The 17,685-nt window shown below is 36.8% G+C and overlaps 1 protein-coding gene across 6 annotated transcripts in view; it reads right to left on the bottom strand.

Moving 5' to 3' along the window:
• Window positions 1–17,228, bottom strand: part of PDE1A (phosphodiesterase 1A) — a 145,367-nt gene extending 128,139 nt beyond the window's left edge. The window contains exons 1-2 of one of the 6 annotated variants that reach the window (XM_079311561.1): window positions 17,119–17,228; window positions 16,295–16,408 (exon numbers count right to left, since the gene is read on the bottom strand). In XM_079311561.1, the coding sequence (XP_079167687.1) occupies window positions 16,295–16,398 (104 nt within the window). In that variant the 5' untranslated portion in view covers window positions 16,399–16,408; window positions 17,119–17,228. The other 5 variants (XM_079311557.1, XM_079311556.1, XM_079311560.1 and 2 more) reach the window with 5 other exon arrangements.
• Window positions 17,229–17,685: the final 457 nt, after the last annotated feature.

Genomic DNA, 17,685 nt, shown 5'->3' with positions numbered 1-17,685 from the left:
GTGTCAAAACCACCTGGGTGGATGAGGAGAGAGCAGTGGACATTGTCTATGTTGACTTCAGCAAGGCTGTCAACACTGTCTCTCAGCACATTTTCATAGACCAGCTCAGGAAGCGTGTCCTGGGTGAGTGGGCAGTGAGGTGCATTGAGAACTGGCTGGACAGTGGCACAGGGGCTCGTTGGGTGCCTTGGTGTCCCCCAGGGTTCAGTACTGGGCCCATTATCCATCAGTGAGTGGATGAAGGGGCAGATCCTCCTCAGCAGGTGCACTGGGAGGAGTGGCTGATACCTCCAAATTCTGTGCAGCCCTTCAGCAGGATCCTGACAGGCTGGAGAGATGGGCAGGGAGGAGCCTTCTGAAATTCAACAAAGGCAATCCAGGGTCCCCCATCCAGGGAGGAACCAGCACAGGCTGGGGAGTACTGCTGGAGCAGCTCTGCAGAGAATGGCCTGGGGGTCCTGGTGAACACAAAGCTGCTCCTGAGCCATCAGTGTGCCAAGAAGGCCAATGGGATCCTGGGGTACATTAGGAAGAGCATTGCCAGCAGGTCTGGGAGCTGATCCTGCCCCTCCGCTCAGCCCTGTGAGGCACATCTGGAGTGCTGTGTCCAGTTCTGGGCTCCTCAGCACAAGAGAGACATGGAGCTCCTGGAGCAAGTCCAGAGGACGCCAACAGAGAGATTAAAGGACTGGAGCACCAGGAAAGGCTAAGAGAGCTGGGCCTGTTCAGCCTTAAGAAGAGGTGACTAAAAGGAGACCTTGTCAGTGTCTGTCCATAGCTAAAGGGAGAGTGCCAAGAGTGCTCAGTGGTGCTGAGCAATAGGATAAGAGGCAATGGGCAGAAACTAATGCACACAAAGTTCCACCTGAACATGAGGAAGAATGTCTTTACCGTGTAGTTGACCAAGCACTGGAACAGATCATCCAAAGGTTGTGGAGTCTCTCTCACTGCAGATATTCAAGAATCATCTGGATGCAATCTGGTGCCCTCTTCCATGATTTTGTGATAATGAATTTCAGCAGACAGGGATCATTACAGTAACAAGAATGTGGAACAATGACCTAATTTTACCAACTGCAACTTAATGTAAATTCATTAATTTCCAACCTAACCATCTGTAACAAGTAGGACAAAAAAATTCTTCTCAGAGTTTTTAAGTATATTGTGTAGAAACTGGTTTTAAAAAATGAAGTCAAAATCTAGCTTTTGGGTCAGCTTGAGTGAGAAGCACCTTAGCTATAAAAGAAGCCTTACCCATCACAATCCTTCTTAACACTAGTGAATGAATATTGAGAGAAAAATTATTGGTATCATTTGGTCTGTTTGGCTAGAACAAATTCATTTGGTAAGGAGCCACAAGAACTTGCAATCATGTCAGGATTTCACATTGTATTGAAGTGACTGAACATAGAATGTAGCATCCATCTTCCATGAAAAATGGAGGGGGATGACAACTTGCTCCATCAACACTGACATCATCTATCTTTAAGACTAATTTTTCAAACATCAATAGGAAAAGAATCAAAGTAACACATTTTAAAAGAAAAACAAGTGCATAACCTTGCAGGGAAGTGAGTGGTTTCATGAGAGGAAAAAAAACGACTGTCTTTCTCTGCTGCTTTCTCTTTGTGAGTCATACTCTGGGAGTGGTACCAGAATGGCTTGTTGTCCTATTTCTATGGAAAAAATCCTTTAGCAAGTTCATTCTTGATTAAGTTAGCATGGTGCCAAGCAAATATAAAACACTGCATCTTTGATTCTGTGTTTTCTATTGTTCGGTTTGCGCTGGGGGAGGGAAGCAATCTCATGGTTCTGTTAACAGTGCTTCAGCACTGGCTCTGCTGTGAACAGCACTGGCATAACATTTCTTTGTGTTTTGCAGCTTCACTGAGGGAAAATCTTTTTAATACAATTTAGGGATTTCATTTTGCAGTACACCAGTTATGGCTGTGAATTAATGCTTACACCCCAGCTCTGAGAGTTTGTTCCTACTCCATCCTACATCCATTATCCATTTAGCTGTGCCAATAAGGAGAATCCTTGAAATTACATGGATTCCAACAAACCATCGGGATTAAAGGTAACCCTTTTTTCCAAAAAAGATGGAGGAAGCCAGAAGAAAATAGCTAGACTATTGAAACAAGCACACGTCACTGAATTCAAAGTTGTGAACTGAAGCTGCCACAGATAAGTGGGATCATTTCTGGGGTTAATTTTGCCTACAGTATAAAAGTGACTTTCTTAAGGTTACTTATTCTTTTAGTAAAGTGTTAATGTCAACAGAAAAAAGACACCTTCCATTGAAGTAAAAAGGCCTGAATAGACATATTATGATTGTATAATCACTTCACTATAATTGGTAATATATTGTTTCCAGATAAGACCTTTCCTCATTTTCAGTTTCATAATCCATTTACAAAGATAAGGCAATCTGGGTAGTTGCAATTACTTATGTAGGCCTTGATGCCTTATGGATAATGAAATTTAAATTAAAAATAGTAGTCTGCAATTTCTTATTAGTACTAATTCTGTAGTACTAATTAGTGCACTTCTAGTTTACTGAGTAAAACGTCTCTTTTACATGTGCAAGTGCTGAGCTTAAATCTACACATGAAGAAATGGCAGCTTCTAGACTGACAATGTTAGGCTTTCAGTGTTAATTATGAAGGGAAGAACGGGGAAACTGAAATATTTGTGATGGGAATAGACATTTTGTAACAGGATAATAATGCAAAAGAAAAGAGTTCTTTCAATAGGGAAGGCTGTATTTAATCATGAAGTGAAGCAACAAAGGCTTTTGTGCTTCTGACACTTTCCTCTGAGGCAACTCAACAGAGGAAAAACAAAACTTCTAACTTTCATTGAACACTTTAGAAGTGATGAGTATATGCTGAGAAGGCTTCAGCTACCCGTAAAAATGCAACTCTACATTTAAGACTTCATCGCTTAATGTGGTAGATATTCTACTGTTATACCAAATACTGCCCAATCTTGAGCCTGTCATGCTGAGTGCTGCACTAGAAAGAAATGCTATGCAATTATTTGGTTTGAGTAGGGGTGCTTTTAGATAAAATTGTCCCCTCCCTTTTCCCCTGTCCCCATTCCCCAAATCACCACAGAAAAACTGCCAAAATAAAATTTTAGATGATGCTGTGCAACAGTTTTTTTCTTTCAAGGTCTAACTTCCCTCATCTGCATTGTCAAAGCTTCAGTTAAACATGGTGAGATCTATTTGTGATAATCAGAATACAAATTACAATCTGCTGATTTTATTGTTAAAAATAAAATTAATGACAAACTGGGATACAATTGAATGCATGGGAGCTGAGGAGCCCATCCTTAATTTGTCTATCTGCAAAAACATAGCTCATTAGTGAGAGTGGCAAAAATCCAAAATCAGAGCAATAAATAGCAAATTCAGTGCAATCTGTTTCTGTGTTACTACTCTAGCTGCAGCCAAGTGATAGACAAAGGGAGGTAAACATGTTTCTTTCCCTTGGGAGAAGGGGAAAAAAACAAGGAAATAAAAAAAAAAGGTAATTCAGGGAATCATTCCTGTTCTATCAGGTGATTTGTTCACTTAGCAATTAAGCAAATAATCATATCCAGTAAGAATTAACTCTGAAAACTGTAACATGCTTGACATAGCCCAGTGTTAATAAAAAGAAATTACCAATAAACCTTAGCCAAATTCCACTGCATCCATGAAATACTGTGGTCTTTTGTCACAATAAAGTAAATCTGTTTTGAGGTCTCATTTATTGTGTTGTAATTCAATAGTGTCCAATTATGCTGGTTTAAGCAAGACCAGAACCAGGCTAATTTTATTTGATTATTGACTGGATTGAGAAATCACAGGCTGAAGTTGTATGGTGTATGCTTTATGGTCACAACTTCAACATTGTTATCTTAATAATTCCTCAAAAACTACTACGTATCTTTTGTATTCTTCATTCAAAAACCCCAAACCTTTTCCACACTGTTCATTTCAGAAAAGTCTGTAGTAAAACACACATTGTACCTGATGGAAAAACTTGACTGTTGGATCTTGCCATTTTCTTACATCTCTGAACTTCAGTCTTGTAAATCTGAAAGATTTTCAGATTGAACCACAAAGCCACAGTACAGCCAGGAACTGGAGTGCATTTAAATATTATTAGATCATAATGGACTGAATAAAAGCAGACGACTGAGCAAATAGAGCCATAGCAGGGCCATGAAGTACTTCTTGCTGAGATTCAGAATTACATTATGCAGCAGCCCTTTTGTGAAAATCATCAACTAATTTTCAGAAGTGAAGCATCATATTTAGATTTTTGTAATCATGCCCATATAGAAAGCTGGAGTTTATCCCATACATGTGGTACTTTGCCAACTTCAGTAAGGCACAGTTGCCAGCTAAAGACAGATTTAATATAGCTTATACAATGTAGAAAAATTTCAGTTCCATGCCAGGAGTATCATCATAATGAGAGTCATTGTCAAATGATAAGAATGCATTTTAGTGTGAGCAATCACATCTGTTGTCACTTTACATTGCCGTCATAGAGCTTTACACAGTATTTTTTGAGTCCATTTCAATTCAGTCACCATATGTAAAGCTGCATTACCGTTTTTCATTACTGGGAATGAACAGAATGCAGTTAATCTCTAAAACCACTATGAATCCTACCTTTTACTGAGATTCTTCCCCTTGAAATCTTCCTCTGTTGAAGCTGATATATAAATTGAAGCCTAAAGTTTCATGCTATTTCCTTGATCATTCAACCTAAAAATGCATTTGAGATTGCATTTGATATAAAAGTGTTGACAAGTATTTAAAAATCAAATTCTGCTATATAACCGTGTTTCCCCAAGTAGTAACATGATTTCTTTAGCAACTTCTGAACCCTTCTCTATTAAATCAAGATGATTTTAGCATTGAACTGATGATGATAATATTCTGAACTTTTAAACTAAAAAGTCTTAAGTAAAACTCATAGGAAATTATATACTTTTGTTAACTCATTCTCCACTCTACATTTTACTTTGAACTTCTAAGGTACCATAAGGATATTTTTCTATTACAAACATAGTATTTTGGATGCAGCTCTTTGTCTTACAGAGAAAATGAGTGCAGTACTAGAAGTCTAAATATGACCTTATACTAAGACAAGGTTGACTCTCTCCTGTATCCAGAATTTATCTGGTTAAAGCTGATTGTAAGTCAAGACAGAAAAATAGATGACAGAGCTGGCTCCATATAGTTTATCTCCACCTGTGTCAACTATATTTTTCAGGAATTGATAATACTAAAATCTTAGGGCATGTTTGTTCTTGTTAAAGGATTAAATCAAAGTAAGATTTTCTTTAAGAATTCTAATATCATACTTATTTTTTCTTATTATATCAGTAGACATATTGACCAAGTTGTAGTACATCTATAACAATTTAGTCTTCTAAAAGGCTCTACATGTTTAAACTTTGGTTTGGGCTCTAACAGTGCTAGAAAACTCAAAGTTTGGATTGAGCTATAAATTCTCACAAATCCCTCAATCTTTTGGGATGCTCACATCCTGTGCCTACCTTGTATCCAGCTCTAAAAACAGATTTGCAGTTTTGGATTTTCTATCAATCAAGTGGAGAAGGAATCCCATTTTTTGTGTAGATCACACAAAGCACAAAAATGGCTAACTGAACTACCCAAGAAAATAACTAAAAATATAAGTAAATATTTCTCTCTTGAAGGCAAAGCTTTCTCACAATTATCACTAAACTATTTACATGTGTATGTTATTACCATTCTTCGTTTTGACATGTCTTTGACAAATATTTTTTAATGTTTTAGAGAAACAAGCAGTATTAAATCAATCTGCTTAGAAAGAAACTTCAAAATCAAAAGGTCGAAATAAGCCAAATTTTCTTTTTACCACATTTGAAGTTAAGAACAAAATTTACACCAATCAGATGCAGTAGAAATAGAAGATTATAAATTTTTTCATTCCATTTACATATACATGCACCACTCTAATACTGTGTATCATTCAGTGATTGCAGTTTTCCTTCCAGAGGCAAGTGTACTATTTCACTCAATAAATCAAGATAGGCAGTTTTGAGGAGTCTTCAGGACAGAAGCATCAAGGAAAGACTAAACACTTTCCAACATAGTATAATAATGTGCCATATTTATGTGTTAAAGGCACAAAATATATGCATTGCATTAAAAGATGAAGACAAATTTCAAATACTCACAGATATATTATTTCAAAGTCTCATCTTTTTTCCAAATGTTTAGAATGAACACCTATAATGTCTGTTCAAGGACGATAAAATACTAAAATAGGGATCCTTTGTCACAGCAAAATATGCCAGAGAAAAGGTTATCTCTGTCTTACTGCCTCTGACTCTTACAGAATTATCCCATAAACCTGGTCTGTAAACTTTAACTGAATTATGGCTGGTGAGCATTTTTTGGTAGCTATTGGAACAGAGAACCTTCTTTTATACTTCAGCAGTTTTCTGTGAGAGACACACAATTTTCAATTACCTATAAAATCCAAGGTCTTTCTAGTTAAGTTGAAAATAAATAAATCAGAGTTGGTCAGTAATTTTATAATTTAACTTCTTCAATGAAAAAATTCAGATTTCATGCACAACTTACTTTATATCTATCTCAGAGATTTCCTGACTATAGGTCAGGAAAGCCTCTGGATTTCTCAGAGCTCAGGTCATCATGGGCACTACACAGACTAGGACAAGCAGCTTTCAAACAATCAGGTTGGTGCTGCTTCTCTTTAAGTGTTTGGAAGTTGAAAAGTCAGAAAGTGATACTCATTCAAAGGTTTTGAAAGACATTTCAGAAAACTCATTTCTTCTGAGCTTTTAATCTTGGTGGTCTTTTCCAAGGTTTTTTATGCGTTCTTCAGAGCAGGAATTCTGCATTCCAGCCCACCCTAATGGAAATTAATGCCAATGATGTAACCATTTTTGCAGTGCAGTTGCCTGTGCATCAGAAAAAAAATCACACTGAAGATAGAAAGGAACTGTCAAAAGGGACAACAATCTGCAGCTCCAGCTGAGCCTGTATGTTTGGCATTTCTGCCAAACAGCTATCTGAGTTATCTTAAGTGAATGTATTTGAGTTTAGGAAATACAGTGATATAAATAAAAACCTTCAGTTTAGAAGAAAATACTCAAACCTTCATCAAGCCTTTAGTAAAATGGCAAAAGGAAGCTACAGAATTACACTAAGATGTGTCCAAGGTATTGCAAAATAAAAACAAAAACAAAAACAAAACAAATTCTTCAAAACAAAAAAAAAGTAATAAACTATTCAAGACACAGTAAATAAAAATACAAAACATATAACTGCAGGTAAGCATGATGTTAGAGGCTAATTCTTCAATAAATTCTGCAGACAACGCAGAAAAAAAAAAAAAATTAATTTCAAATATCCCAGGCAAAACAGTTCCGTATTGTAGAAGAACTGAAGAAAGAAGTAAATTCTACCCAGCAGTTTGTTCTTTACTCTCTTGCTGACATAAATTACACTAACAGTGAACCATTCAAATGTAGCTGCCTTCAAACACTATTTATCAGAGAAATTCACAACAATTAAATGTCTCCATAATATTTATGGAGGCTACTTGTTTTCATGGGGCGCCAAAAGTCTGGAGAATGGTTGGGTCAAACAAACTGCAGCCAATGTCAAACAATAGATAATGGAGCATAAGCACTTGTACAGACAAACATCTTCCTTGAGAGCACTCCTAGTTAAATAACACTGCTTCAAATAATATCTTCATTATGCTTGGAGGGTTGAATGGCTGGAATTCAACTGTCTCTTATTCTGAAAAACTTCTTAAATACACAGCAACAAAATCATGCAAAACTGCTAAATTATTACAAACATGAGATCTATGAAAAAGACAAGGACTTTTTAATTATTTTTTTAAACACTGGAGCGATATTTATAGAACTGCTAAGTCTGAAACAAGCAGAGCTTTACTACCCATGTTATTTTAATGTTTTCCAGTACATGATACTTCAAGGTATACTGGCTTTTCTGGAACATCTAAAATCAGGCATATTTGTATAAATTGTCAAAAAGACAAGCAACTTAGGAATGCTTTTTGTAATTTCTCAACACTGACTCAGATGAGCATACTTCTCTTACTCATTCAAAATAAACCATACTAAATTTCATTTCAGTCCAGCTTTGTGTACAGACCATAAACAACACAATTGCAGCTAACAAGAACTCGTTCTCAGAGCATTCACTTCAACAAGAACAAAAATTTCAATAAAGCACTTTTCTGCTTTTTTTTTTTTTTTTTTTTTTTTAATTTGCAGATCCATGAGGTATTGCCAGTGGTGGCAAAGGGCATTACAGAGCCATGGCAAACAATAGGCTCAGGGGCTTTAGAATACAGTTCTGTAACTGCTGGTTATAGATTACACAGCAGTACTTCACTGATTCAGCTGAGGTGCAAATAAACAATTGCAATTCTCCTGAATTAGCCCAAGCACACAACACGGATGTTTATACTGGCCTTCTTTCAGGCCAGCTATTTGTAGGCTACAAAAGCACAGATGTTGTCTGTGCATCATAACTCTGGAGTGACGTGGGCAGTACTTGATCTTCATAAAACCTGCTAGTTCAAAGTTAGCCTTTCAAAAATACTGGAACAAAATTGAACCCTCTGAAAAAGTTCAAATTGGATCAACATTTTCTGTCATGTTTTGATATAATACTAGATACTCCAGTACTGGATTTACAATACCATAGAATCAAGAACTTAAAATATAACAGATGCAAGACCATGTTTGTCTTCTTAGACACTGCTCAAGTAGGACCATCTTCTTTACCTTCAGGTATTCCCACCTTCAGACAACTCTCTTCATTGTAAAGATGCAACTAGATATGAAAACACAGAGGGAATCCAACCTAGGAACTGATGGAGTATAAATTTATAGTAAGAGTAAAAAAAAATTGGTTATTGCTGTTTTTACCACAAAATAAGTTCCTGGGTGGTAATAAAAGCAGTCATGCTAGAACAGCCAAAAAAGAGCATGGAGGCAGCAATCAGAGTTGAGAAACAAGAATGTATCATGGGAGACAACTTCATCCATAGTACTGGCAGAAAATGGTAAATTTTAGGGATAATACATCTGACAAACTCACTCCACTCACAGAAAACCAGCCACTTTGGAAATCATATTTTTAGCAGATTCCACAGGAATAAATACAATATCATGTTAATAGCATTTGACTTCACAAATGACATTACATATGCTGGCCAACAGCCAGAATTACACAAGCTTTTAGGAGCAAGTCACATACTCCTTTAAAATCACTATTCCCTGCATATATGTATTCAGGAAATGTGTGTCTATGCTGTGAGCAGCTGCAGCCTTTAACAGAAACTGAATGCACCATTTCTTTACAAGTCTAAGCAGTTTTGTAAAAGAAAAGAGAGGTCGGGGAGAAGGCTCGCTTCTTCAGTCTGCAGCACTGCCTGACTAATTGCAAAGCTTTATGGACTGTGAAAACTGAGTCACTTTTTTGTCAGCTGTAACTTTATAAGTGATGTACTCAATTTCTGTTTAGCTTCCCTTAACCACAGCAGAGCGCAATTTTCTCTCCTTTTAGTCACAACTGCTCAGTTTTCCCCATCTCCCTAGTAAAATGAAAGGATTTACTTCATATTAAATTGACTGCCTCTATAGATCTCTCTTTATGGTGCCTTGTTTTGAAAGTTTTACAAATTGCATTGGTGACCTCAAATATGTCATGGAATTGTATGGGAAGGCAGTAAAGGAAAATCAAAAATTCAAATATCTGCTGTTGCCTGAGAAGGAGTAAAGAATTCTATCACTGCACAGCCTGTGAGTCAAGTGTAGCCCATTTGGTCCTTGGCTGCTTGGTAAGTTGGTTATTTTCCTTCCTTTTGGAAGGCTTTGAATGTCTGGAGGGGGGTTTTGATAAAAATAAACCTTTCATGTCAGTAATACTGGAGGACTCGATATCATAGTAGACCTTACATCTTTTTTGCAGTCTTATTTGTCAAATAGTCTCCAGTAAATTGCAGCAGAAATAATTGCAACAGTTTTTTAATAGCCCTCCTCCAGAGATTATACCAGGAATAAGCCAGATGAGACAGAAAACACAAACAAAATGGAACAGTATTAAATGGATTCACTCCTAAATGATTATTTTGACATCTTACAGGAATAATTCTGTCAGGCACAATTTTGATAAACCTGAGGTTATGTTTCTCTTTCAGATGTATGAAGTGAATGCCTATTTTTATTATAACTTCCACTGGTAACTATGTAATTTCAGTATTTAGGCATTTGCATTTTTCTAACTCTATATAATTAGCAAGACAAAAGGCTTTTTTCCTCCTATCCAGATATTTTGACTTCACTCTGTTGTGGAGGTGGAGCAGAACCTGGGAGTTACATGTGGGAGGGCCATATGAACTCTGAGGTTGTGACCCATAGCTCTGAGAAACTGCAGCAGCATTTGGTGTTCCAAAGCTAAATTAGAGAATGAAGTTTTTAAAGAAACGTTTATAGTAATTGGTCAGCAATCAAGGATCCCTGCACAAGGAGTTGGCAGGAGTTCAAAATGAGAGGAAATTAATTATTTGTGTTGTCAGTCATATACAATCTCTTTCTAAGCAGAGATCTGAATAGAACACTTCTAAAGTGAATAGCCACACAAAGTATCTTTTTGGAAATTTTAGGAGTGTTGGATGTAGCATAAGTAGAGTCAGATGTCTAAGCTAACAAAAATACAGAATATAGAAATGGAATTGCAATTTTGCAGTCATCTTCATAAAATATTATCTTTAATCTGCTTTCCATTGTCCTTAGATATAATACTTAATTTTAATTGGACACACGTGAGGGATGTATGAACATGTTCATTTAAAGCTCTAATGGGGAATCTCAGTATTTTATTGTATTATTCAGGGACCAAGACACCTGTAAACACACTGTTACTGTTCTTACTGCCATCATAAGCAAATTATGGTTTGTGCACCACTCCTTCAATTTGCAATCACTTGTAGTACAGCTTTCTATAAGCACAGCAATTCACCTACCCACAGTAAATTGGAATATCAGCATTTATTCTAAACCATCAACAACATTGGTACATGCCAGAAATTGCAAGAAAAAATTAGTATAAACCTGAAAATTAGTTCTATATAATAATAATGGAAATACCTTTCTAACAGTAAAATAATATGACTGGACAAAAAAAGTTCCTAAAATTGCTAATGTTATGTAACTAAAAAAACTAGACTTATTGAAAATTTGAAATTTGTCATATTATATGTTTAATTAGATACATATTTATAAGCAACAGTTATATAATTATAAATTGTACCTGACTACTTAGGTGCAGAAACAGATTTTGGTTTCAAAAGCAAAAGAAGTTGTTCACAATTTATAATATACTATAAGCTATTCTTACTGTAATTATAGCACTAATAAGATGCATATCAATCAACAGGTACATCATCATATCCTTTCCACTTTCTGTTCAGAGTATTTCTGAAATCAACTTTAATTTTACTTAAAGTCCCCTTAGAAATACCTATCATTTTGATTACTTCTAAGAGCTTATGACTATAAGAAAGTTTTCACATTATAAGAAAGTAAAAATAGGCAACATTACAAGTAAAAACTACTTGAAGTATATACCCATTTGTTCCTGGTGTAATTAGCAGAAAGTGATAATGTCTTGCTATTTTTTACCATAGGTATCCAGCCATAATTCTACCTCTTCTCTTCTTTTTGTTTGTTAAGTACTCACAAATTTATAAATCTTTGTATCATATTATGTTCTCTTTTGATAAACTTTCAGTTAAGCCTTACTGAACTGCCATAATTGAGGCAAATAAACCACAGAAACAAAGGCTATTAGCAAATATGAAATGCAGTATAAAATAAAAAGTAAACAAGCAACTCAGAAAAAGAAAGGAAAGACCTCCATCCTATCTGCTTCTGGAAACTGTTCTACTGCTCTCCCACCAGTATCCATGCGATAGGATATCCATAGTGAAGGAATTACTGTTCTCTAAATAAAATTGTCCATTCTAGCCTGCTTTAGACCTAACTAGGCTGCTAGTCTCCATTCTACTCAATGCCTTTTGAAGAATTCTATCTTCTGGTAATTCAGCAAGTGCACAGGAAGCCATTTTTCTACTTTCCTTGACATCCAGCCAAATTTTCCCAAATCAGTGATTAAGACTCCATTTTGTCTCTACAAAATGTGTATGCATGCAATTTTTCATTGCAGCATTGCAGGATCAACAAACTGGGTCTACATGTCAGTCCTTTTTAGTGCCTAAAACCATTTAGACTCCCCTTCCTGCAACAATCAGGGTCTCTTAAGTTGAATGACAAGAAAAAGAAAGGAGAGAAGGTAAGGAAAGAAGCTTATGACTGTTTTCCAAATCCCTTTTGCTTCCAAGTCAGCACAAATCAGTTTTAATCAGTGATGGCAATAACACATTCTCACTTTAAAGCAGTGACAATTTCATAAAGTAGTCTATATGACTAGTCCAAGTCCCCAAATTCCTAGAGCCTTGGATTTTAATTTTTCCCATTCATATATTTTTCTGGGCAATTAGAAACCATTCTAGCAAATACAGATATTTATGAAAATCAAGTTATTTATTCACTAATTAATTCAAAGCTCAGAAAGAGAACCTATCCCTAATACTATGTCTAGTAGGTGTGAGGATATTAGAAGCTACTTACAGAGGTGTCTAAGATGTCTACTTGCAAAATAATATCAGATGATGGGGGGGATGTCTGGCTGTCCTGCATTGACATTGAGTGAAGTGGCAAAAAGACAAAACAGACCCTAAACACAATTTCACACAGTGAGGAACAATACAGAGTTATGACAGGTCTACGTGCAGATTAAGAAGAATACCAAACACTGCAAGGCCAGTAAGCATAAAGACTTCTGTTTTAAACCTGGTTCTCTGTATTCCAATTCAAAATGCTTTCAAAAAGCTGCTTTTCTTTCTGAGCTCCCTACCATGCTCTATCAGCAGTAGAAGACAAACTCTCCTAGGCAGCAAATCATCTGGATCTATCGACACCATAATACATTTAAGCTGGAGACTTATTTACTGTCTAAAGTAAGATTCCATCCAATAGAGAATGAAAGGTTGTGGGAGAAAATGTGTAATTGGTGGCATTTAAACAGGCTGAGAAGGAGCCCCTTGGCTGGGCTGTGACAAGATGTTTTTGAAGTGGAAGGTATACAACACTCCCCTTCAGTCAGGCAGCAGGAATTCCTGCAGTGGCTTGAATGGCTTTTGTTTTTATTCTTCTGCATTACAGAGAATTAGAAAAGCCATGCTATTATGTGAGTTATTTAGCTGTTCCTTGTTATTTGTTTTTGCTTTTTCCATGAACCACAAAACACTAGAAGCTTGCAGTCTGCATACTGAAAATATCTTAATTCAAAAACCAGAAGCTACAGTCAAGACAGGAATTTACACAACTCATTTTCACACATTATTTCACTGAGCTTGTGTTTTATTCATTCAGGCATCAATAAAGTCAGCACCAATGCTAAGGATCAAGTTATGAAATTCAAATTAATATCTTCTCTGCCAGATAACGTCCTTGGTTGCAGCCCTGCTGCAATTCCAGTGTAAGGAAAACAAAGTGGGATTTTTACTTGTCATACAGAAGTGAGAACTTGGCTGTAAAGCACCATAAACTCAATAAAGTTATATATCATTTTATTTTAATTCCAAACATCCCAGCCTTTATTGCAACACTTATGAAAGACCGATGAAAGCCTAGAAATAATAGAAAACCTATAAAAAGTCCCTTTCATTCAGCTTTTCTTATTGGGCATTCAAATAAAGATTTTCATTTAGCTTTAAGTGCATTCAACTCACCTATCTTTTAGAATAGTCTCTATTTCAGAAAAGTAGATAGAAATTACCAACAGGCCAACAGCAAAAATACCCTAAGACATATGAGGTTAAATGGACTTCTGCTGCCAAATTCATAATTAAAAGTCTATTGCGAAAGAAGATTAAATGCTAACAGAAAATTAAAGCTAATTTTAAGTAAAGGTCTCTGTTCTTTCAGAAATAGTGAGTTGCTTGCAAGAAAATGATCAGGACTCTCTTGACTGGCAAAATACCATAAAACTGTGGTGAAATCACATGAAAATTATGTAGGTCTGTGAACTCAGCAAGAACAGATTCAGCTTCATAATTCAAATCATGAAGTCTTTACTTCAGTGTAAATATACTACTGCACACTACTTTAAAAGCTCCATAATTAGGAACAGTTAATGAAACTAAGTATGATGCCAATCTCTAAGATGAAACAATTCTCCTGACTGTTTATAAAAGAATTCTTACTGAGTCAGATTGTCCAGCAGTCTCACTTATCTGTCCCTCTCCCCTACCACACTCAAACAAGCTTCTACTTTGATATCTATTCATCAAGAAAATAAATTCTTTTCCTTAATGATTGATGTTTATACTATAAAGTGAGCCCAGATATCTACTCTGAAAATTCCAACTCTTTGAAATTTTCCCATACAATGTTCATAATACTGACCAGTCAGTGATTCCCAATTGACCAGTGAATAATTAAAATGAAACCATTGGTAAGTCTGAAAAACTGAGCTGAGCACATATCTAATCATATAACCTGTTTTTTTTAAGTACAAGTATTTTATCATCATCTTGTCATGACATTCTTGAGGTTGGCACCAACCCATGAAAGGTATGTGGTTTCCAAACACACCTTTCCAACAAAAAAGCTCCATTTTATATAGATAGACCAAAAACTCCAAATATGATTTTAACTAGTCCTAAAGAAGCATGAACTTTATTTCCTGGAGCTCTTGTACTGAGTGTCACCAATGTTTAGTCATTTGCATTAGTTTGTTTAATGGTACCATTCCAGAGGCAGCTGAAAGGAAACATTTCAACCCAACAGTCTAGTGGTAACAGCGAACTTACAGAACAAAAACAGCAGCTAAGACCCTACACAAATGGAAACCTGCACAAATTGATGGAAGTTTCTGGTAGCAGAAACTCAGAGGCAAAATGTGTGACAAATAATCCAAATATTTGCTCTGCTGTGTATGCTTTGGAGATTTTTATGGGAAAAAATAAATTTCTCCCAAAGTGCATTATCTTAAACAGAGTGATGATAGGATTCAGAGCAAATATTCAAAAGCATATCACAGTGAAGTTATGATAAATTCCTGGCTACACCTGAAAATTGACTTTCCAATCAAGCAAACCAATTTCTCTTTAAAGAAAGCAGATGGTGGAAATTCCCTTCCCCACAGCCAGTATGAGTCTCTACCCAATGCACAGGGGAAACAGGCAGTGCCAATAGCCAGTGCATCTAATCATCCACACTTTAAATAACCTGTTTACCTTTAACAGCTGAGGCACTTTTCAGCATCTCTGGAATACCTTTAGAAACCCAAGATTACAAATCTTTCCAGCAAAGATAATAGTGCCATTTCTTTGCTTCAACAAGTGTAATGTGTATTTATTCATAACATCCTGACAACGGCTTTCAGATCAAAAACCTGGCAAATACTGAAAAGGAGATGTTGACATTTGGGGGATTTAGGATGCACTAGTTTGATAGAGTTTCTTTCTGTGTGACAGGTTGCAGATGTTTATTTACCCATCATTTGCACCGAAAGTCTACATGAAAATTGCATTTGAGAGCAGTGAATTATATACAGCAGATACATAGTGGTCCCCTCAAATACCCCTTCAATTAGTTTCTAGCATTATTGAACACCAAAATAATTGACAAAAAGCAGGCATAGCAGCTTCCTAGTAGCTAAGCACCTTTTAATACAGACTTCTTTACCTTCAATCTTACAGGCAAAATATTAATACTTCCTATAGAATTGCAATAATATACTTACCCATACATACTGACAGCAATGATGAAACAGCTCCAGAAATGCTGATTCTGAAGATAACATTTACAAAATCATATCAGAGATATGAAAGTGCTAACTTGGAAGGACTTACCTGCATTTCAATTTGGATAATAACTCTCACTTATTATGCATCTTTTAAATGAGATGACCAAACTAATAGAGAGTCTGACATTAATCTAAGTACCACCATAAAACAGAACGATGTACTGTATTGGGGGAGCAAATACTGTTCACAGCTTATAGAAAATTCTCCCGTCTGCTAATTAGACATTTTAACAAACAGAAGAAAATTATCTTTCCCAAGGAACAGAACAAAAGCCAAGGAGACAAGCTACTCACATTCCTTTGAGTCGTTGCCACATTTTCTCTGCATGTCCTCCTATTTGGTACTGTACAGAGGCGCTTTGCAGTTCCCGAGTTGTTTCTGTCGCTCGAGCCCCCATCGTTATGGTCCTACAGCGATACAGTTACAGTCAGGCTCAGCAGCAAGTAAAAGCAGTCCTTAGTCCACTACACATTTCAGAAGATCCACGCATGTTAGACAGTAGCTGCTGTCATAGCAAAACACATCAGAATTACAACAGCTGAGGGACGATCCTGCCTGAATTGCTATTCACTTTGACAGACAAATCCACTCTTCCCCCCCAAGCACAGAGCAAGTACACACAGCTCCTCTGACCTCACGAGTCTAATCCATACGGGAGAGCCAGCTACTTATACTACTGACTGCTCAAGCTCCTTTCTCATGCACTTTCTCTGCTGTAGGAATACACACAGAAGCACAAAAGATTCCTTAAAATGGACTATAATTCATTGCCATGCAGGATAAATGTGAATGGCTTTAACAATCCAGAAGGAAAGAAAGGCTGGTTTGTGCTTTGCAGGTTGGAGAAACAGGCTGCAATAGGAAAGCAGATGGTAGATGCCAGTATCAGCCACATCACCCTACAAAAAGAGTGTATGTTCAAATGCCAGAGCTTTCCTCTCTTTAGTTGATCCTGAATTGTTTCTTATTGAATAAATATCTACCAGCCTGTCAATAAAAATATGACTGCACAAATGCTAAGTCAGTAGCAAAGACACATCTAAATCCCTGCAGAAGAGAAATCAGCAAGCGCTACAGGTTGTTATTGAAGGAATATGCTGTAATGATGACTGTTCACCTTCTCCTAGCAACTCCACACAGTAGGTAACTGTCAATTTAACTGGTGGAAAATGCAGCAGCTGCAAGACAGCCCGCTCTGCGAATCCTCCGGGACAGCAGCATGTGTGTGTGTCAAAATCTGATGCTGAACTCTGTGTCTCTGCCAGCAAAAAACAATTCAGTGCATGCAAACAGCAAAAGGGTTGAGGACTGATCAGTACAGGAGCCATGCAGCAGACTGCCTGCTCTGCCTTCCAAGTGCAAACCTGAGAAGCTATGTGTACAGCCAAAGTCAGGGCTTGGAGAGGGCACAGGAGGGGATTTCCTTGCTGCTTGCTCAGACACAGACGTGGGTTTGCAGGGCACTTCTCCACTCTGAAACAGTACCTGGCGTTTGGTGAGTAAAAGATCTACATTTCTGAAGCAGCAGTTAAATAATCAAATATACCCCAGACTTGTCTCAGTGATATGTTTGTTTCAATCAGACTAAGAGTGGTGCAAGAAGCCAGGCAAGAGGAGTGTGCCAAGAGGGAGTAAATGTGTCAGCTTTGGCAGCTACTGGTGCCACTGCCAGTTGGGAAAAGGA

Source organism: Erithacus rubecula (genome assembly GCF_903797595.1).
Source record: "Erithacus rubecula genome assembly, chromosome: 8".
NCBI classification, from domain to species: Eukaryota; Metazoa; Chordata; class Aves; order Passeriformes; family Muscicapidae; genus Erithacus; species Erithacus rubecula.
The sequence above is the reverse complement of the archived record's forward strand: the minus strand, read 5'-3'. Positions and strand labels throughout refer to the sequence as shown.